The 22,244-nt window shown below is 50.5% G+C and overlaps 1 protein-coding gene across 1 annotated transcript; it reads left to right on the plus strand.

Annotated features, from left to right (window-relative positions):
- The first annotated feature begins 2,650 nt into the window (after positions 1-2,650).
- Positions 2,651-20,671, plus strand: LOC129337115 (RING finger protein 145-like). Its single transcript, XM_054990622.1, has 10 exons — positions 2,651-3,159; positions 4,302-4,410; positions 7,006-7,097; positions 8,348-8,583; positions 10,613-10,788; positions 11,547-11,687; positions 12,522-12,704; positions 15,144-15,291; positions 16,358-16,714; positions 19,150-20,671. Exons 1-10 carry the CDS (start codon positions 3,003-3,005, stop codon positions 19,948-19,950), a joined length of 2,400 nt encoding a protein of 799 aa, XP_054846597.1. The 5' UTR covers positions 2,651-3,002; the 3' UTR covers positions 19,951-20,671.
- Positions 20,672-22,244: the final 1,573 nt, after the last annotated feature.

A 22,244-nucleotide genomic window follows, 5' to 3' on the forward strand; every position in this document is an offset into this window, starting at 1 on the left:
GAGTGTCTCTGTATGGCAGGCTGTTTAATACCACATGATCTTGAAGTGGTATTGTGAAATTAGTTAAAAGAAACAAACATCCTTACAGAGGCAAAAATGTGTACAGCGCACTGGAGAAAATAAAGTATTTCTCCAATTTCTCCAATAGCTAGGAAAACAAATATATATTTGCCATGCCCACATCCCAGAAAGTACTATTTATACACGCGCACATACGTACGTACGTACATATATACATACATACATACATACATATATGGCGAAACTGGTATGTTATAAAAGAAATAAGCTAGGAAATATGATAAGTTACTAAGCTGTTATCATTATTTGGAATGATTTTACATATTGGACAGCAAAACCATATGGCGGTGTTTGTTTTTTTAATTACTGCCATGTTGTTTCAATGTATTGTAACACTTGTATGGTGCTATGTGCATGTATAGTTGCCTAGTCACAGCCAACTTTGGACGACTCCATGCAGTTTTCAAGGCAAGAGATTAACAGAGGTGGTTTGCTATTGCCTGCCTCTGCGCAGCCCCCCTGGATGACCTTGGGGGTCTCCCACCAGGTCCAATCCTGCTAAGCTTCTGAGATCTAAGGAGAGTGGACTAGCCTGGGCCATGATCCAGGTCTGGGTTAGAATGGTAATTGGTGACATTTGTGACAAGGCAAAACCTCTTAAAAGAAGCTGCCTGTAGCTACCATAAAGCCTTTGTGGTTCTCTGGTTGTGATTTTCCCTTTTGCTTGCAGGTCAGGAATAGATTCCTGCTGTTGGGTTCACACAGCAACAGAGATGGGAGGGCTCAAAATAATATCCATTGATTAGCAAGAAAATACAGGGATGGGAGCAAGTGGTTTCGGGAGGAGGGAGTCAGGCAGTCCGCAATTCTAACAAACAGATCTAAGAGATCAGGGACTGCAGCCCATGAGATTAAACCACTGCATGCATATCAGAGGGAGGAACAAGAGTGTTCCATTGTAATGCCTATAATAAACACAACACACTGGTGAGAATTCTTGTTCTTCATTACAGAGGGGAGAAATGTCATTTCACTGAATACAGGAAGGCAGGACATCAAAGGTCCTTTTCAATGTAAAGGTTTGGAAAATTGTTGCCCCCCCCCCCCCGCTCCCACCAGCTGCAAGAGGAGCAAGACAAAGAGGACATTTCCTTCTTTTTCAGGTACATTTTGTGACTTTTTAAAAAATGCTTTCAGAGGGTGGCGTCTAGGGCATCCCAACCCATAATGCAGATTATATTGTATTCACTTGCACTGTGCGATCTGCCTTGGGTCTCAGCAGGCTATAAATAAAAAAATAAATCCTGCCGATCTCCCCGGGCTCCACTCTCCCCAAATCTCCAGGAATTTTCTAACCCAGAGTTGGCAAGCCTAATATGACTCCCTTCAGCTTTGGTTTGCCAGCTCCAGGTTGGGAAATGCCCGAAGATTTGCGGGTGGCACTTGGAGTGAGTTAGATTTTGGGGAGGGGATAGGGTTGCCAGCCTCCAGGTAGCAGCAGGAGACCTCCCAGAATTACAACTGATCTCCAGGCAACAGAGACCAGTTCCCCTGGAGAAAATGGCTCCTCTGAAGGGTGAACTCTATGGCATTATACCCCACTGAGGACAGTCCCTTCTCCAAGCCCCACCCTCTCCAGGCTCCACCCTCAAAATCTCCAGGAATTTCTCAACCTTGACCTGGCAACCCTAGGAGGGAAGGGGCCTCATTGGGGTGCAATTATTAATATATTAGTCTGCCTTTCTCACTGAGATTCAAGGTGGATTCCAGAGAGAAAATGCATTCAAGTCGACCTTAGTAGAGCAGCCAGTTTCTCCAGGGGACCTGCTCGGGAGATCCATTGGAATTCCGGGAGCTCTCCAGCCACCACCTGGAGGTTGGCAACTCCATCTTCCACCCACCTTGCCGGGGCGAGTTGGTGGCGTTTCCCACGGGAACCAGAAGTGGCGCCTCGCGCCACCTTTCCCAGCCCCCTTTGCTTCCTCCTCCCCTCACGCGCCGACGTGCCCTCACAGAACATGGCGGGCCGCGCGTGCGTACATCCGCCGTCGCTCCGGCGCCACGCGTCGGTCCTGAGAGAAGGGCGCGCCAGGAACAAAGATGGCGGCGGCGCCTTCACGGGGCTCTTTTTCTTGAGAGGGGGCTTTCCCCTAGGTCAAGGGGCGGGGCGGGAGAGAAAGTGAAAGCGCGGCGCTGGGCGAGGGGCGGGAAGAGGAAGGGTCCCCTCAGCCTCCCCGCCAAAGGTGAACCCCCTCCCTTTCCCTGTTTTACCTGACCAAAGCCCTCAGGAGGGAAGGCCAAGCCCCCCCCGTCTTGATCCCCCCCCGAGATTCACCCCCCCTGCTGTCACTTTGTCTCCTCCCCCCCCTTTGAAAAAGAATCCCTTCTGAGGGGGAGAACCGCCCCTCTCATTCCCACATAACTTCACCCCCCCCCCGTAGAAAAGGCCGGGGTTTGACCCCCCCCCCCGCCCACCTCCCTGCTTTGGATACCCCCATCAGACCCCCCCCCCATTCCAGCTCCTGAGCTCTTCACACACACCCCACTGCCTCCCTCTCAGCTCTCTTTGCTTCTTTGGGGGGGCTCTATTATTTCAGACTGGTTTTACCCTCCTTCTTAATACCCCCATCAGCCCCCCCTTCCCAGCCCCTGAGCCCCCCAGCTGCCTCCTTCCCAGCTCTCTTTGCTTCTTTGGGGGTTGCCCTCTTATTTTGGCCTGGCTTTGACTCCCCCCCAACCTTTCCCCTCCTTTTGATACCCTATCATACCCCCCCCCTCAGCCCCTGAGTCCCCACTGCCTCAATCCCAGCTCTGTTTTTGTTTCTTTCTTTTTGGGAGGGTTGCCCCTTATTTCGGCCTCCCTTCTCCTCCAAAGGGGGCTCTTTCAAGGGGAGGGAGGCCCCCCGCTGTGCTTGTATTGGGGGAGGCAAGCCCCCCCCCGTGCCAAAGTTCCTGCTTGCCTCTCTGCCTGCTGGCCAGCCATGCCCGGGCTGGAGCAGGTGGCCAACGTGGCCCTGCGGGTGCCCAGTATCGTCCTCCTGGACTTGCTCTACCGCTGGGACGTGCAGACCTCTGCCGAGCTGACCCGGGAAACTTACCTGCTGCGCCAGCAGCACCTGTGGAGCCTCTACTATGCAGGTGAGACACCAGAGAGGAGTGCTGCCAAGGCCGCAAGATGGCGCCTGTGCCTCGATGGAGCTGGTCAGCGCCAAGGGTAGGGCAGTGTGTGCCAAGAGAGTTTCTTAGTGGTTAGAGTGCCGGACCAGGAGCCCATTTGCAAAGCCTTGCTTTTCCTTAGGAGTTGGGCACCTTGGGCCGGTCTTGCTCAGCAGAACTTACTCCGCAGGGTTGTTGTGATGACAAAATGGAGGAGCTCTGAGCTCTTTGGCAGAAGGTTGGGGATTTTTAAAAAAATGATAGCAGGCTAGCCCGATTTCATCAGATCTCAGAAGCTAAGCAGGGTCAACTCTGGTTAGTACGTGGATGGGAGACCAGCAAAGAAGTCCAGGATTGCTATCCAGAGGCAGGCAATAGTAAACCGCCTCTAAGCTTCTCTTGCTTTGAAAACTCTACAAGGTTGGCTGTTATTTTCTACCACCACCACCAAGGGAAACGTCTTTGGATTTTGCACTCGAGTCACAAACATGATACCCAAACTCCTGAGTGTGCAGCGGGAACAAAGTGTGTCAGTTGAAAAAATGTGCATACGTTATGCCATAGACATTTTATCAAATTCAGAAAAGTATCTGAGACAGGGAGCAGCCCTCTGTGTCTGACCACTGGAAGTCTTAAGCATCCCCCAAAACCGGTTAGCTTTTTAATTATTGCTTGATACCAGGCGGCCACGTACTTTCGCGTTATTAACACTATCTTGAGGACTAGAAACCTGTGCTTTTTAAATCTTAAGGCCAGGGTTGCAGAGGTAGGCAATGGCAAACCACTTCTGCCATGAAAACCCCACCAGGGGTCGCCATAAGTCAACTATGACTTAAGGGCATGATTTCTGGGAGGTATTTCTGAATTTCCTGCGTTGTGCAGGGGGTGGACTAGATGACCCCAGAGGTCCCTTCCAACCTATGATTCTGTGATTCATTTCATTGTCCTTGGGGGTGCAAAATTCTATGCCTGGTATCTTGCCTTGGGTAGCACTTGCAAGGAGGCAGAACTCTCTTAGCAATCTGGAAAACTGGCAGGTGCCAAAGCCCTGAAGATTGGAGGCTAGAGAACTAGCTCTTAAAGAAAGAAAAGCTCTTCAAAATGCTGCCTTCCTCTTCTCTTAGGTCACCTCGTGTGCGTGGTGGTTCTGCTGCTTCCGGTCCAGTCCCTTGTGAAGTTGTACCTCCACATCCTAACAGTGCTACTGCTTTATGTGGGCCATCAAACAGCCAGGTGAGGACAGAGTGTTTTGGTTTTGCTCCTAGCATCCCCACCACAGCATCTATATTTTCTTGTGTGTTAATAAATGAGTAAATACAACAATATCCAAACAGATGTTTTCCATGTACCCGTATTTCCATCCTTTGGCAGGGCAGGAAAATATTTCAGATTCCTCAAAGCCAAGATCAGATTTTCAGGAGCCATTTCTCTACCTGCGCGAGACAATAATTTTCAACCTCTAGGAGCCCAGATTAACAGTGAAATCCTAAGAATAGTTACTCCAGTCTAAGCCCATTGATTTCAATGGTCTTAGATTGAAATCAGTGCTCAGAATTTTACTGTAAATTACAGCATTTTCCAATCCTGCTTGGTGGACGTTTTAATAGAACAAAAGACAGTAAAATTGTGAGTGGTGTGTGATCTCACAAGGGATCCCAGGGTGGACTAAAAGAGGGTTTTGCAGAACTTGCCATGTAAAATTACTTGACAAGAAAAGCTGGATTGTGCAACCAGCATAAATTACACAAACCTGTCTTCTGTTTTCTTATTTTTGCATCATTGATTTTGCTCCTGTTAATCACTGGACGGGCAAAGGCCTTTGGAGCTTTTCCCGGCTCTGAATTCCTGTACTTGTGGCATGTGATTGCAGACTGCTGCTCTCTGTTGGCACTGGGTTGGCAGCAGAGTGAATGGAGATATGGGGACAGGTGGAGGAAGGAGACCTGGTCAGCAGACACAAGGTGGTCCTCTGGGTGCTTCTCAAGAAGTGGGGTTGAAAAGTGAGAGCGCTGCTTTCTTCTGATACTGACCGGGAGGTTTGTTCCTGGGAATTGCGACCCATCAGATATTAAGGAACAGTGAAGCATTTTCAAAGCGTTAATGTCAGGTTCTGGCAGTTAGATCCCCATAGTACTCCACTGCACACACTCCAGTGTTTGAGTTAAAGTTACTTTATTAGAGATCCATCAGTATCAGCATACACAGACAAGGGTATTGGCAGAAGTGACGTGTAGAGGTTTGGATGGGTTAGTTATAGGGCAAGTTCCCGCCTGTAGGATATGGCCGGTTAGGATTCTGGCACGAAAGAGCCAGGAAGGGGGGGGAAGGGGGTTTGAGACCGGAGGAGAGAAGAACTGGAGGAGAGAAGCAAAAATGAAGTCATTTTCAGTTCCCAGGCTCTAGCTGGCACTCAAGGACACATTCTCGAGCGGCTGTGAAAACGAAAGTAGACACCACAGTAGGCACCTGTAAGATAAGCAACTCCCAGCCAAACAGGCCACCGATATGCCACTTCACATACTCTCAGAGGATCAGTACAGAGCACAGAATACAGAAAAATACTCATTGCAGATATGTAGACAGACATATATGACAGTTAATTTTGTTAGAACAAGAAAGATGGTTTTGGATATCAACAGGGTTGATACATTTGCTTCATTTCCAAAACAATCTGGTTAGCCCTTGCTATGACATAGTGAAATTAACATTCAGAAAATATATAAATATGAAATAATAAATATAATCTGCAATTAGAATTTGTATCAAGGTTTCTAGAAATGGGAGCGACCAGTAAGCCAGTCATCTCTTTGGCTTTTATCCATTTTTGAAATGTAGAAAAGTGAGCTAAAGCCAAAAGCAATAGCAAAGTTTATTTTTTTAAGGCTGCAAACCACAGGCCAGTTCTTCCTGCTGGGGGGGAGGGGGGGTGCCAGTTGTTGTTTGATAAGCGTGTCTCTGAATTCTGCAGCCGGCTTTGGGTGCTGGCACCCCTCCCTTCACTTCTCCTTTGGCTAGCCGAGTGTCTTCTTGAAATAAAGAGAGATCAGTTGCTGTCTCCACAGTGCAGTCTTGGCTTTGGAGAGGACCAAGGTCAAATAAGAGGAGGCCATTTGACCTGCTCTCTGGCCTGCTGGCCATAGTCATTTATCCCCCTGTTAGCTGCATAGCCTGAGTCCAGGGCAAGGTATTTATTTATTTATTTTTTAATCTGCCGTCCCCGCAAGCGGGCTCAGGGAGAGGTACAACATTGATTAAAATGCAACTTAACATCAATTATAAAAACAGATAAAATACTGTGCCCCTTTCAGGGCAACCAGTGGAAGTGGACTCTCCATACCCCTCGTAGAGGGAGACCGGTGGAAGGCTCGGCAATGATGGACTAAAATCACCCTGTCCCTGTCCTCTCTGTCTGTCCTCAGACAGAGAGTTCCACCAGGTTGGGGCCAGGACCGAAAAGGCCCTGGCCCTGGTAGAGGCCAGCTGAGCCTCCCTAGGGCCAGGGACCACCAGTAGATGTTTTCCGGTTGAACAAAGTGCTCTCGAGGGCACATACAGGGAGAGACGGTCCCTTAGGTATGGTGGCCAAAAAGCTGCCCGTTGATTTTTGCCCAGTTCTTGCCCTTAAAGGGCTGGCTAAGGTGAGGTAACCATGCATGGAAGAAACACGGTCTTAGTTGCTCGGAAGGTGGAGGGGGGAAATGCTCCTCTAAAGGACGGTCTGTGGTTGGAGCTCTAGGCTTCGACAGCAGAAGCCTGCTCCTTGCTTTGGGGCTGATTTTCAAAATCTTCTCTTGCCACGGCCAACCGTTTTATGGGTTCTCGTTCCAGGGACTACATCCGACATGAGATGGGCCATGAATTCCAGGGGGCTGTGTACAACGATCCTGCGGCGCTCAGTCACTTTGCCACTGCACTCACAGGTGAGGGGGGCGGCGGTTTGGTTAGCCAGGACCTTTTTTCTCCAGGCAGTTGGCAATCGTAACATCAGCCCACCGTTTCTGAGTCTTGTTTTATACTTTGCAAGCTCTCCCCACTCCTCCAATCGTTGATTCCCGAGAGGGGCCACGGCACTGTTTCATTTCTTGCTGATACCACAAGATGGGCGGCTGTGTTAGTTTGTCTGTAGCAGTAGAAAAGAACAAGAGTCCAGCAGCACCTATAAGACTAACAAAATTTGTGGTAGGGTGTGAGCTTTTGTGGGTCACAGCTCACTTCTTCAGTATCAGAAGAAGTGAGCTGTGACTCACGAAAGCTCATTCCTTACCACAAATTTTGTTAGTCTTATAGGTGCCACTGGACTCTTGCTCTTCTTGCTGATACCAGCAAGGCCACTATTAAACAAGGGGATGTGAGCTCGGTGGTAGGGCAGATGCTTTGGAGCGCAGAAAATCCTGGGTTGAATCTGGGCTGTTTCCAGCTGTGAGGATCTTGGGTGATAGATCCCGGGAAAGACCTCAAGACCCCGGAGAGCCACTGCCAGTCACAGTAGACAGTACTTAGCTACATAGTCCTATGGCATACATGTGCATAATGCGTGTGTGTGTGTTCATACACACCTGGGCAGTGGCAGCTCCTAAAGCAATTCTGCCCGACCGCCTCATGGTCCTAGTGCCTGGCAGGCAGAAAATCAGTTCTTGATGCTTTTGCTGGCTTTTCTCTCCAGATGGGAAGTTTCTGAAACACACACAGCTGTCAAAGGCTCTTCAAAGGGACGGTGGCGTGCCTTCTGCGGCTCCTCTGAGCAAAGTTGGAAGCCTTCCTCCATCTTAAGTGGCTCTTCCTCCAACAGAATAGCCGCTTAGACTGGAGGAAGGCTCCATAGTGCCAGCATAGTGTAGTGGTTGCAGGGTCCTACTAGGTGCTTGGAGACTCAGGTTCGAATCCCGACTCTGCCATGGAAGCTTGCTGGGTAACCTCAGACCGATCACGCTTTCTCAGCCTAAGTTGTGGGGATAAAAACAAAGGAGAGGAGAATTGTCATAAGCCACTTTGGGTCCCTGTTGGGGAGAAAGGCGGGGTATAAAAAGTCTGCTTAGGTCTAAAGTACACCCATAGCAGCATTATAGACAGGGGGTGGGGTTGACCATTGGGCCCCCTTCCCGACGTCCATGATTTGAGCTTGCCTCTAAGGTGTCTCTTTGCCTGCCAGCTGCCTGTGCTTCCTTCCCAGGGCAGGTCATCGTGATCACCCTCTGCGCCCTCCTGCAGAAGACCAAGCGGGTGTGGCTCTTCTCCGCTCTGCTCCTCCCCTTGGCGGCCCGGCTGTGCTGCCTCCCTCTCCAAGTGCTGCCCACGGTCAACACCTTCGCTGCCGTCCTCACAGCCCTGGAGGTGCTCTACGTAGCAGCCTCTTCCCTGCCTGTGCCCTTCCACCTGGCTGTGGCAGCCTGCAGGGAGGTCGGTCAGGTGAGAGTGGGGGGTTAGGCTTATGTTCCCCGTGTGCCAACCCTTTCCCCGGTCCCTTTACCTTTCCGTGCAAAGGAGCCCTCTACCAAGAGTTCGTTATGTGTATAGGCATACCGGTTGTTTTTGCACAACTTCAAGTCAAGGGTCAGCTTTGAGGAGAGAGTAGGATACAGTCGGAGGCTAGGTTTGGTGTAGTGGTTAAGAGCGGCAGGACTCTAATCTGGAGAGCCGGGTTTGATTCCCCACTCCTCCATTTGAAACCAGCTGGGTCAGTCACAGCTTCTCGGAGCTCTCTCAGCCCCACCCACCGCACAGGGTGATTGTTGTGGGGATAATAGTAATACACTTTGTAAACCACTCTGAGTGGGTGTTAAGTTGTCCTGAAGGCGGTATATAAATCGAATGTTGTTGTTGGTGTAATTATTATTAGGTGGGGTGCACAGGCAGGATCCAGGGAATAGCAGTCATCAGGTCGTGAACAGGGCACAAGGGTGCGATCAAGACTACTGCTGTGAGAGTGACAGTAGCAGGTGCCTTTTTGCCACACGCAGGTTGCTTCTGTTCAAGATTTGCTTGGAAAACCACACAGCACAGCTGGAATGGGGGCTTGTCCCCCATGGAAGGCACCTATTGGCTTGTACATGTGATGTCATGGGGGCACTCCTACCTACCCACCCCTGGTCCCAAAACGGCTCTCAAAATACTTGTTTTTGTATATTCTTAAAATAAATGAAGGGTAGGATGAATGTAAGACTGTCCAGGCAGCATTTAATAATAATAACATTCAATTTATATACCGCCCTTCAGGACAACTTAATGCCCACTCAGAGCGGTTCACAAAGTGTTATTATTACCCCCACAACAATCACCCTGTGAGGTGGGTGGGGCTGAGAGAGCTCCAGAGAACTGTGACTCGCCCAAGGTCACCCAGCTGGCTTCAAGTGGAGGAGTGGGGAATCAAACCCGGCTCTCCAGATTAGAGTCCCGTGCTCTTAACCACTGCACCAAACTGGCTAATTTTTTTTAAAAGAAAGAAGGATTGAGATGAGGGGCAAGAAGCAACAGCAGCCCCAGCATTTGATGGGGTGGCATGCTGCTCGGACAGGCCAGTGGTCTGAATTCACTCTGAGGTACGCTCTCTGTTTACATCGCACCTTTTTCTCTGAGCGGAGGAACCGTGCCCCTCAGCCACTGAGTCGTCCTGCCCCTCTGCCCTTTGCAGTTGCCACCACTTTTCCCCACAGCCAGAAATGTAGAAAGATTCAAATAGCAAATGCCAAGTTCTACAGGAGATGTTGCAGGCGGGGCGTGTGGATTTTGCGCAGCAGGACTGTGGTGCATAGAACAGTCACTGTGCTGATTATTGGCAGAGGACTGCAGTGCAGAGCCCGTGTGCTTGCTGAGCTGCCACCCGTGTGAGCGTGGGACCTGGCGTTGGGCACATGTCCTAAGTGTGAAAGGGAGACTCCGTCTCTGTGCCACCAATCTGAGAGAGTCAGACTGCCTGGCCTCTTGGTTTTTGCCTCCCTCCCCCTGTCAACTCCAGCTCTTCCAAAGGGTGCCTCCTTTCAATCCGTGTTCCCCTCTCCAACCCGATCGTCTGGATTCCTGATTGTAGTTTCGGGTGGGTAGCTGTGGTGGTCTGCAGTAGAACAGCAGGATTTGAGTCTAGTGGCAACTTAGAGACCAACAAGATTTCCTGGGTGTGAGCTTTCGAGTGTCTGAGCTCTTGAAGTCGGAATGACGATCCCTGAGCCTTTATATCCCAGCCAGAGGTGGGCAGGGTGTTACAAGAGAAGGTGTGGATTCACTCAGAGATTCCTCAGAGTTGTAGCACAACGGGTGAACACCCGGCACAAAGCACTCAGGCCAGTGCAAGGTGGTGTGTTGGCAAAACAGGGTCCCCCTTTTTGTCCTTCCGCATTGTGGGGAGCAACGTGGTAGTGTTGGAAAGACATAGGGTGGCCCAGAAGCCTGTGATGAGCCTGGCTGGTGGCTCTCTTTGCCTTTGGGTCTCTCTCGTTCCCAGGCGCTGGAGTTCTACCACCTGATTGCGCTGGGCATGTCCCTGTGGAGGCAGCTGGCCGTCCCGGTGCTGTTTTTGGTCTTCTGGCTGGCACTGTTCACCTTGCAGATCTATGCTTTCTTGGCCTCCCCGGGCACCCTTCTGTCCCACCAAGGGCTCCTGTTCATCTTCCTTAGCAGGTAAGAAAATGGTAAGTGGGGCAGAGATGCGCCGGAGGGGAAAGTACGAGCAGCGATTTCCTGTGGCGTGATGCTCTCTCTATTTCACCTGTTGCTGCTGTCCACCATAATTTCGCGATGGTTGCCTGCCAGTGCTGTGCCCATCGTTACAATGGGCAGGAGGTGAAATTGCTTCCTGCCAGCTCTGTGGGAGCCTAGTTTGCACGGGCAGCGTTCTCAACCCAGGGCTTTCTGCTTGGCTGTGGATCGGGGGGGGGAGGGGGGTGCATATCCTTAGTGGAGAAGGAAATAGTGTCGGTGGCTGGGTGGGGTGTGGGCTCTCCCCGTAGTGCCATTTGATCTCTCGTATTCAAATCCGAATTGGTTGAACAAGAGACAAAATGGCAAGGGAAGCGCAAGGCAAACAAGCGTGAAGTGGTACCTGCTGGCCTAAAAATTCCCAGCCTTGCGCATATGTTGACTTAGGGCAACTGGAAGGAAATAACTCACACAGTTAATTTAGGGGATTCATTGTGAGGAGGGCTACTGGCAATAAATGGCTTCAAATAGAGAGGTGCAGTTTTCTGCCGATGGTTAACCTCCATGGAAATTAAATGGCAGTTCAGTGGCAGTCTATCTGATTGTCACTTGCTGGGCAGGGGCCCTTCCCTCCTGTGTGGGTTGTGGGCTTCCCAGAAGCATCTCGCTGGCCCCTGTGGGGGGTCAGGGGCCCTGGATACCCATCAGAAGGGCTTTTCACTGGTTTTTGTTGCCTGCAGCGTGGCCAAGTGCTGCAGCACTCCCTATTCTCTGATCGGACTCACCTTCACCGTCTCCTACCTGGCCCTGGGGCTGCTGAAACTTTGCAAGTTCTACCTGGCAGGCTACGGCGCTTTCCAGAACGGCAACGTGATGCACAGGTGAGAGCGCCCAGGCGTGGCATTGGGCTTTTTGGTGATGGTATCCGTCTCCGTCCTGTGGCACCCTCATTCATAATGCAACACAGGCTGTGCCCCAGCAGGTAAAACGGTCAGCATTTTTTAACGTTTCCCTGCTGGAAATGTGGGGAGGGCGGAATAAAAATCGAAAATAAATAAAAATAAAATATGTTAAAAAGAACTTGTTCAAAGCTCCCTTCCTCCTGCCCCAATGTTGCTAGTGCTCTAGTCATTTTTTTTTTAATGTTTCAGTTTTAATGTGCGGAAGACGTTAAAAATGGCACACCCCACCTACAATATGAAGTGGTACAGTCCTGCCACCTCCTTCTGCAGCGTGTATAGACCGGGCCTGTGCTCTGCAGCATCATTTTTTTTTAAAAGATGGTGGGGAGTTGGTGGGAACAGGATCCCAAGGCCAAGTCAGCAACCGGCAGGGTGCTTATAGCCTCCGAGTCCTTTTCACGCTTCCAGGCTCGGGGCTGAGTTTGGAACGGCTGGGTGGGATGCATCTTGATCTCGGTTTGCAGGCGCGAGATAGGGACGGTGACTGTGAGCCCAGGGCTGATATTTGCTGAAGATGAGGAGAGGGAAGCTGCCAATTAGCTTTTTAAGATCTACAAAAGATCCTTCCACATTTCCAGTAGTGTGTCCTTAAAAAGTTTGCCCACTCTAAGGGCATCAGAAAGCACCGCGTGTGTGAGCCGTCTGTGGGTCGTCCTTCCTCCCAATCCACTGGTGAGGTGCCATTTCTTCCACGCTCCTAGCGGGGCTCTCCCAATTCCCACGCCTTTTGCTCCTTGTGTCTTGGCCGTGCAGGGGCATGACGGAGGGCGTGACCCTGCTGCTGCTAGCCCTCCAGACAGGCTTGCTGGACCTGCAGCTGCTCCAGAGAACCTTCCTCCTCAGCATCATCCTCTTCATCGTGGTGACGTCAACCCTGCAGTCCATGGTCGAGATAGCGGACCCCATCGTGCTGGGGCTGGGGGCCTCACAGAACAGGTAACGTGCCCTCTGGTGTGCTTGGAGCCAGAAATGCTCTGGGTATCCGCAGAACATATTTGCAGTGGGACGGTTATTGAGGAGGGTTTGGAAAAGGGGGTGGAGCAATAGAGGGGGAGCAGGGGAAGGCAAGTGGCGGTGGTGGGAGCTAGGATGGGGGTGGCCGTAGCTTAGTAGTAGAGCCTCACGTGCAGAAAGGCCCAGATTCAGCCTCCAGCTAGAGTTGCCAACAGGCCTAGAGAAAAATATCCTGTCCTTCTGATGGTGGAAAGTTCCGTCAGGTCATAGCTGATTTATGGCAGAGTTTTCATGGCAAGAGACTATCAGAAGTGGTTTGCCATTGCCTGCCTCGCAACCCCGGCCTTCCTTGGAGGTCTCCCATCCAATTACTTACCAAGGACGGCCCTGCTTAGCTGCAGAGACCCGGCGAGATCAGGCTTGCCTGGCCTATCCAGGTCCCTGTCCTTTTAACAAAGGCTTAATGGATGGAAATGGGCAGGTGACACTTTTCGTGGCGTGGTGGTAAATCACATCCCATTGAGAGCCAGTTTGGTGTAGTGGTTAAGAGCGTGGGACTCTACTCTGGAGAGCCGGGTTTGATTCCCCACTCCTCCACTTGAAGCCAGCTGGGTGACCTTGGGCTAGTCACAGCTTCTAGGAGCTCTCTCAGCCCCACCCACCTCACAGGGTGTTTTGTTGTGGGGATAATAATAACATACTTTGTAAACCGCACTGAGTGGGCATTAAGTTCTCCTGAAGGGCGGTATATAAATCGAATGTTGTTGTTGTTATTAAGCCTCTGCAAATGGGAACAGAACTTTTTTTCTCCAGGCCGTTGGCATCCCTCCATGCCCCTGTTGAAGGCTATATCAGTTTCCACCCTCTTCTTTACCTTCCTCATGAAGTGTGATATTAGCAGCCATTAATAGGCTTGTGCGTTCTCAGTAAGCTTTGCTTCTAATAAAACACTTTTGTGGAGGGTAGGGCTCACGAGAGCTTTGCATGGCATGGGGGAAAATAACATCCTATTAAGCCTTAATTCAAGGGGTGGGGCCCTTTTTCTCCAGGCAGTTGGCAACCCTGTCCCCAGCAGCAGGTTGTTTGGAAAGACATCTTTGCTGCCTTCCTGTCTCTAGCATGTTTCATCTCACCTTATTTCACACAGCTCCGGTAGTTCTCCCCTCCTGTTTTGTCGTCACAACATCCCTGTGAGGTAGGCTAAGTTGAGAGTGTGATCCAGTGCTCCAGGGGTCTCAGGGTGCATCTTTCTGAGCCTGCACTGCCTCAGAGAAAATGCTCAGAGCCCTGAGTAACCATGACTGAGAGCAAATGCTCCTTTGGAACTGGATTTTGCTTTACCTTCTCATTTCTGAGATTTATCAGACTTTTAAATGGGTTTTTTAAAAACAAAGTATTCAGACTTGGACATCTGTTTACTGACAGCTGTATACCCTGCTTTTCTTCCTAATGGGGACACAAAGCAGCTGACAACGTCGTTTTCCCCTCTTCCATTTTATCCTCATAACCACCACCCTGTGAGGTAGGTCAGGCTGAGAGAGAGGGGCCGGCCCCACGTCACCTAGTGACCTTCAGTGGCAGACCGGGGATTTTGCCACACGCCTTCCAGATCCTAGTTCGACATCTGGCCGGCTACACCACTCTTGCTCTTACGGAGACGGGATGTTGCTAGATTGAGCCAACAGCCTGAGCCAGAATAAATGCACCTTAATAAGACTAACAACCTTTTGACTTAATAAGACTACCAAAAATTTTGTTAGTCTGATTAAGGTACATTTACTGAAGAAGTGAGCTGTGGCTCACGAAAGCTCGTACTCTCCCACAAGTGTTGTTAGTCTTAGAGGTGCTACTGGACTCTTGCTCTTTTCTACTGCTACAGACAGACTAACGCGGCTACTCATCTTGATCTATCTTAATAAGTTTGTGAGCTGAGAGCAGCGTGGTATTCTCAGAGGGCTTTAATAAAGATGTGGGTTGTAGAGAGAGGGTGAAGTCGTGTGTGGGCCGGAGGTGGGAGGGCTGTTCCAGGTACATGAAGGCAGAGAGGGAACAAGGAGAGGCAGACGAAGAACCTGATAGGTCCATAGGAGGACATGGGGAAGCTCCTATCCTCAGTGGCGCTTCCTTTCTTCCCCTTTCCTCTTCCAAGCAGCTGGTCCCTTGCCCGGGAATGAAAGAGAACTGGATTAGGCCTGCCTGCAGGGTTGTGTGTGAAGCCAGGGAGCAGCACCTTGCGGGAAAGAACTTTATGACGGCCCTCGGGAAAGTCTTTAGGTGAAGAGAAGGGCATTTCTTTTGCTCTGAATGTCCAGGTCATGGATCTCAGGGAGCCAGTGTTGGGCAAGGTCCTTCTCTGCCAGGCTGGCTCCACCGTGTGGCACTTCTGTGCATCTTTGGCACTCAACCCGCCTCTCCTTGCAGGAGTGTTTGGAAGCACTTCCGCGGGGTCAGCATGTGCCTCTTCCTCTTGATCTTCCCGGGCTTCATGGCGTGTAGGATCGCCCACTTCTTCCACATGGATTTCTGGCTCCTGATCCTCGTCTCAAGCTGTATGCTGACCTCCCTTCAGGTACTTCCCGGGTCTGTTGATTTCACATATTTCCAGGGTTCTTACCCCTCCCTCGTGTTTGCATTTAGGCCTTCTCTTAGTCACCTTCTGGCCCAGGGAGGCAACTTACCCAGAAGAGAAATGCAAAAACACCTGAAGCAGAAAGATTTCCCCATTTCTCACTGATGTCTCTTCTGCACTGTTTGGCCACGAGAAAAGGAGGATTAAAATAATGCCTGGAAGGGAGAGGGCTCACAGATCTCTGTCTTTTGGTGCTACACCTCTGAAGATGCCAGCCACAGCTGCTGGCGAAACGTCAGGAACTACAATGCCAAGACCACGGCAATACAGCCCGGAAAACCCACAACAACCATAGAGCTGTGGTTCTCGAAAACTTATGCTACAGATGCATCTGAGGAAGAGAGCTGTGGTTCTCGTAAGCTCATGCTACAGATGCATCTGACAAAGAGAGCTGTGGTTCTCGGAAGCTTATGCTGCAGATGCATCTGAGGAAGAGAGCTGTGGTTCTCGGAAGCTTATGCTGCAGATGCATCTGACAAAGAGAGCTGTGGTTCTCGGAAGCTTATGCTGCAGATGCATCTGACAGAGCTGTGGTTCTCGAAAGCTGACAATGCATCTGATGAAGAAAGCTGTGGTTCTCAAAAGCTTACACTGCAGTATAATTGGTTAGTCTTAAAGGTGTTACTGGACTCTACTATTTTGCAACTACAGACTAATATGGCTAAGTCCTCTGTATCTACATCCCCAGGAAGGCGTCTACAGCAGCCTGCTTGTTTTAGCACCAGCTTATTCCATCTCGCAGAATACAGAAAAGGCAAAGGGAGTTACTGCCACTCTCGACACCCCCTTTGCCCTTACTCACCCTCCTCTAGCTACCTGCAAGTCTTCTGCATTACCCCTTTTAAGGCTGCCTCAGCCACTGGACATGCCCCGACCTTGCTCCAGTTGCCAACCTGTCTCCAGCCTAGCAACAAGGCATCTTCTTAGTACCACCTGGGAGGGCTTCCTGTCTGTGCAGGGGCATCCATCGTTCTCCATTTCCTCCTCTTCTTCCTCCTCTTCGCAGGTGATGGGAACCCTCTTCATCTATACCCTCTTCATGATCGAGATCTTCCAGGACACTCCAATGGAGAAGATGGACGAGATCATCTATTACGTCAATGCCATCAGCCGCGTGCTGGAGTTCGTGGTGGCAGTCTGCGTGGTGGCCTACGGCACCTGGGAGTCCATCTTCGGGGAGTGGAGCTGGATGGGAGCCTCGGTTATCATCATCCACTCTTACTTGAATGTCTGGCTGAGGGCCCAATCGGGCTGGAAGAGCTTCTTGCTCCGCAGGGAGGCGGCCAAGAAGATCAACTCGCTGCCGAGGGCCACCCGAAGGCAGCTGCAGAACCACAACGATGTGTGTGCCATTTGCTTCCAGGTAAGCACCAGGTGGCTCTCACCCCCTTTTTCATTGGTGGGGGAGGAATTAGCCCGAGAAATGCCAGCCTTCACATCGCACGAACCCACAAAGCTGCCTTATACTGAATCGGGCTGTCAGTCCATCACGATTAGTCCTGTCTGCACAAGCTAGCAGCATCTCTCCAGGGGCTCAATAGTAGTTAAATGGTTGGGCTGCAAATCAGCGCTCTGCTGGTTCAATTCCCGCTATTGCCATGAGCTTATTAGGTGGCTGTGGGCAAGCCACTCCTCTCAGCCCAGTTCCCCAGCTGTACTGCGGGGATAAAAACAACACTGACTTTGTTCCCTGCTCTGAGTGGAGACTAATTTGTCTAGAAGAGCCGTCTATAAGCGCACTAACTTGATACCCATGCTTCGCTACGGCATTTAACTACTTTAAATCCAGTTATAATACTTATGGGTATATAACATTTTTTGGTTTGTGTGTGTGTGTGTGTGTGTGTGTGTGTGTGTGTGTGTTTTGAGTTGGCAACCCCAGTAAACTTTGAGGGGAAGACTGGGAGATGCATTTTATCTCAGGACACATTAAATGACCCCCAGTAGCAACTGCATACTATTTAGAATGTGAGGGGTGAGGACCAATCAGGCCACATATGCAAATGACCTCTGTGTTCCAACTGTCTGGGGGGGGAGATGAGGTGTGGAATGTTGTGAGCCCTAATCAGACCGCATATGCAAATGACCGTGAAAGGCTGGTCCAATCAGGGAAGAGTGGTCGAGCTGGCAGTGGGCGGGGGTGCAAGCAGGCACCAGCCTGCCAGCCACACAAGGGAGCTGTATCCCTTTGGGAAAACACATTTAACCTCTTTTTTACCTCCTTAAGGGGTGAATTTCTTAAAATCCCTTCTTAGTGGGTGTTTACATCATGAAAGGAATATTCTCCCCAAATTTCACATTTCTAGGTCCAGCGGTTTGGGCTGGGTGTTGATGATTCAGTCAGGACAATTGTCTTTGTGTGTGTGTGTATAAAAAAATAGGAGCTGCTGTAGCATACTGGTTAATTGGTTGGGCTGCAAATCAGCACTCTGCTGTTTCAAATCCCACTCCTGCCATGAGTTTGGCAGGTGGCCTGGGGTAAATCACTCCTCTCAGCCCCAGCTCCCAGCTATATTGTAGGGATGATAATAATAACGCTGGCTTTGTTCCTCGCTCTGAGTGGGGCACTAATCTGTCTAGAAGAGTGGTGTATAAGCACTGTCTAGAAGAGTGGTGTATAAGCAGGTTATTGTTACCTGCTGCCTGAATCTTTTACCTGGAGATACTAGGGATTCAACTATGGACTTTGAGCATGCCAAGTGGAAGCTCTGCCACTGAGCCACACACACACACACACACACCCATTCTGACAATTAACTACTGCTGCTTTCTCAGCATAAGCTCCGGTTTTCCAGAGTTTTGTGTCGTCTGCGCCCCCCAAATTCTTCCCTGAGTTAACTTGAATCCTGCACTTGGAAGAAACCGCATCCATATGCGTACCTGTAACTTCCTCAGTTTGCAAAATTGATTCTAATTCCATTCAGGTTTTAAAAGAATTTTTGATGCTTAGGGCAGATGTGGTGGCGGGAAGGGAAAGCCGATGCATTTTCATGGGGGTCTCTGCAGCCACAGGGGTTAGAAGACTTTGAAACTGGTTTTATTGAGAAATAAGTTTTCGTGTCCAACAGCCTACTTTATTGAAAGCATTTGCTTTCTGCATCTGTAGACAAGCACCTGAGAAGCCCCGTTCCTTTCTCTCCACTCGCATTTCCTTGTATGTGCTATTCCCATCCCCTGTTCCGAGTTTTCATTTAAAGTCTTTCATTTACTTTTTCTGGGTACGTCTGGGGAAGACGGCCACGCTGCATCCTTTCAGTGGCAAGGAGAAAGCGCTTTTCATACGCCGCTCGACATAGTTTTCTAAATTGGCCACTCTTGTTGCATATGTTGTAACCCTTTCAGAGGAAACCACAGTGTGAAGAGTGTGAAGAGTGAGAACATTTGGGAGGTGACGTGGCTCAGGGCCAGGGCACATGTCTGTGTGGGAAGGTCCCGAGTTCATTCTCCGCTATAAGGATCCAGAACAACAGGTGTCTGGAAAGAGCTTTCTGTATCCGAGATCCGGGAGAGTTACTGCCCGTGAGATGAGAGCTACAAGGCCCTATGGTATCCAGCAACTTCCGAAATCCTCCAAACGGCCGTATGAAAAACCTTGCATTCAGCTGGGCCAGTTTAGCTTTTTAAAATTAGCCATCTTGCAACCACCCAGTGGTAGAATGCCAGGCAGAAATGGTAGATTTGCCGGTCCCAGCACTACTGCTCATCTTCTTCATTTTTTTTTTTTGGAAACACATTTCCTGCTCTGTGTTCCCTTCCCTCTCCCTTTTCCATTTAACTGTCTTGGTCCTTCCGGTGTAGGAGATGACCCTTGCTGTAATCACCCACTGTGGCCACATCTTCCACGAAAACTGTCTACGCAAATGGTTCTACGTGCAGGACACGTGCCCCCTGTGTCACCAGCCCGTCAAGGCCTCGGCAGGTGAGGAGAACCACGCGAACCACAGCAGCACAGAAGAGGGAGAGCCTCCACCAGAGGAGGAGGAGTTGCCCAGCTCTGAGAGTGGAGAATCCGCTGCCTGCTGTAGCACAGAGAGCGCAGGTTTAGGACAGACCACAGAGACCGGCGAGTCCGACAGGAGAGAACGTCAGGGCCTGGATGAGGAAGAGCTACAGTTGGGTGAATCCAGTGGATCAGGAGAGTCAGCGGAGAAAGATCTGAACCCTGGACCTCCCCAGAGAGAACCGAGAGTGTCCGCTGGAGTGGCGAACGATGATCTTCAGGTGCCTCTTAAGGCAGAGAATCCACCTGCGCAGGGAAGCCCGGGGAAATGGCACTCAGCTGACTTGGGCACCAGATCAGGAGGAGAGCTTGTGGCCCTGGGACAGAGTGGGTCTGATAGCAGGGCTCCCCAGAATGAGTGTGGATTTCTCAAGACACAAGGCGACGCCGGCCTTTATCTGCCTGTCGCTCCAGGTTGCCCAGCTGTAGAAAATCTGGGGGTTCCTACACCAAGTCGGGCAGCTGTAGAGCGTCCTGAGATGGAAGAGGGTGAAACAGAGACCTTGGGCAGGACCGAGCAACGAGCCACAGGTGGCCTTCAGCCGTCGGGCCACCCAGAGGACAATACTGGGCCTTGCCCCTCCTTTGCCTCTTCTTAGCACTAGTCTGCCCCAATCGGTGTGGCTTTTGTTTCCTTCGAGCCCGTTGTCTCCACCAGCTTTTCTTGCTGCTTCTAGGGGAGCAGGCAGCCCCAGTAGCCAAAAGCTTCTTCCCCCCCACCCCAGGGCTAGGAATGCCTGACCCTTTGCAGGGGAGCAGAGGCCTGGAAACAGCCTCTTGGGAGTGTGGGTTCCCTTGGATCTCCCAACAGCTCTCGCCTTCAAGGCTGCCGTGAGACCCTTTTGGTCTTAAGCTCGAGGGCTTAAAGACTACTGTAACTGCACAATGGGATTTTTGCGCTGGCCGCAACATGTGCGCATTCTAAAACCTGAAGCAATAGCGTTGTGATTTAGTCTCCAAGATGGCAGCAGTCTTATCGCAAAGGGTGTCGAGGCCTGGGGGCTTCCTTACGCTTTAGCTCACAGGTACCCGCCAGCCCCTCAGCACCCACTAAGCGCAGCAGGGTCCAGTTGGCTGGTTCCTTCTGTCCATGTGAGGAATCAGCAAGGCAGGAAAATGCTCGAGAAACCCAAATATGTCTTGTGGGGCACTGGGCCCCTCGGGGATGCTGCGAAGCAACGCTGGAACGACATCTCATTGGCTGCCCATTTTTGATGAGGGATTTTGGAGTAAAGGGGTGCCTGAATCGGTGGGGTGTAGGGAGAGCACCCATCAAAAAAGACTCAGCTCGTGAGCTTAATAAATAAGCAAGGGACACCATGGGCTTGCTGTGTGCAGTTTTTACGAAACTGGCCTTGTAGCAGTGCTGAGAGAGAGGAGCAGACAGGCATGAAATGAGAGCTCAGCTGGTAAGTGGGCTGCCTCGCTGTGGCTGCGTTCACAAACTTTGGATAATGCACTTCTGGCGATTGTTTGCAAGTGGATTTTCCTGTTTCATACGCAAAAGTCCAGTTGCAAATGCGCTAAAGGGCATTATCCTATCTGTGAAAGCAGCCTGTGTCTCCTCTAGCAGGCCCTGGGTTATGTAGGAGGCTTTTTGTCGGAGGACGGCTCTGACTCAAGAAGAGTCCAGTTGCTCTGCAAAAAAAAAAAGGCCCCAACGGATAGGCTAGGCGTGATGCTTGTTTAATTGTCCCCGAGTGGGCTTAATAGTGGTATTGGAAAGGGATTTGCCCAAAGACGTGACAGAAGATCCTCTAAGGTGGTTTTGGGGCACCGTTTCATCCCCCCCAAAGTCTCCAGCTTGCAGAGGGCTCTGAGCCCATCTCTGCCCAATCCCAGCCTGCTGACCTTGACTGAAACCCTGCACGTTTAAACCATTCCTGAGGGCAGCATTTCCGAGCGCCTGTGGAATTCCCCTTTCCCCCAACTCAGCTTCAGTGTTACAGTTCTTAGCCTTAGAGTTTTGTCCTTCTAGGCCTTCATTTATCTTTTTAAAATAGGTCTTTCCCCCTAAACCTCTCAGTAAAAGATTTAAAATACATTTTTTTTAAAAAATCAAAGCGTCAAAACGTTTGAAGCGATAGAACAGCCACGAGGCTAAAAACAAGGATAAGACGTGAGTACGGGTGGGTCGAGGTGTACTTCTTAAGTCTCAGCGCCACCTTTAAGCCCTGTTGGTTACTTTCTTCTGGAGAAGGTTGCAGTTGACTGCATTCATGTTTCAGGGTGAACAATAGAATTCTTTTAGGACTCACTTAATTTTTGAAAATTGTTAGGAGTGTGATTTTTATCGTGGGCTGCACGTGGTGTGTGGACAAGATCACAGAGATGTCCCTGCCTCGACCCTTTTACCATCTGATGTTTAATGGTGCAGGGAGGGAGACTCTGGAGGCAGGCAAGAGGGTCTGAGTGGAGGCAAAGTGTGACTTCGGTGGGTAAGCCATGAGTGGGAGAGAGAAGAGTCCAAGCGGATAAATGATACGTGGGAGGCAACTGGCCCACGCTGCTTAAAAGTTTAGTGGTCCTTTGGACCAGACATCAGGGTAACAGCTGCCAGAAACAGGCCCCGAAGGCTGAGTACCCTTGAGAATTGGTCACAGATCCAGAGGAGTTAGCCGTGTTAGTCTGTAGTTGCAAAATAGTAAAGAATCCAGTTGCACCTTTAAGATTAACCAACTTTATTGTGGCATAAGCTTTCGAGAGCCACAGCTCTCTTCGTCAGATGCATCTGACAAAGAGAGCTGTGGTTCTCAAAAGCTTATGCTACAATAAAGTTGGTTAGTCTTGAGAACTGGGAAACACATCTGGGTCCGCACCTGTTTTTTGCGGGCTCCAAGTTCCAAGCTAGGTGTTCCCGTTTTCAGCACCAGCAGGCATGCCCCGTGTGGCC

Source organism: Eublepharis macularius, chromosome 10, assembly GCF_028583425.1.
Source record: "Eublepharis macularius isolate TG4126 chromosome 10, MPM_Emac_v1.0, whole genome shotgun sequence".
NCBI classification, from domain to species: Eukaryota; Metazoa; Chordata; class Lepidosauria; order Squamata; family Eublepharidae; genus Eublepharis; species Eublepharis macularius.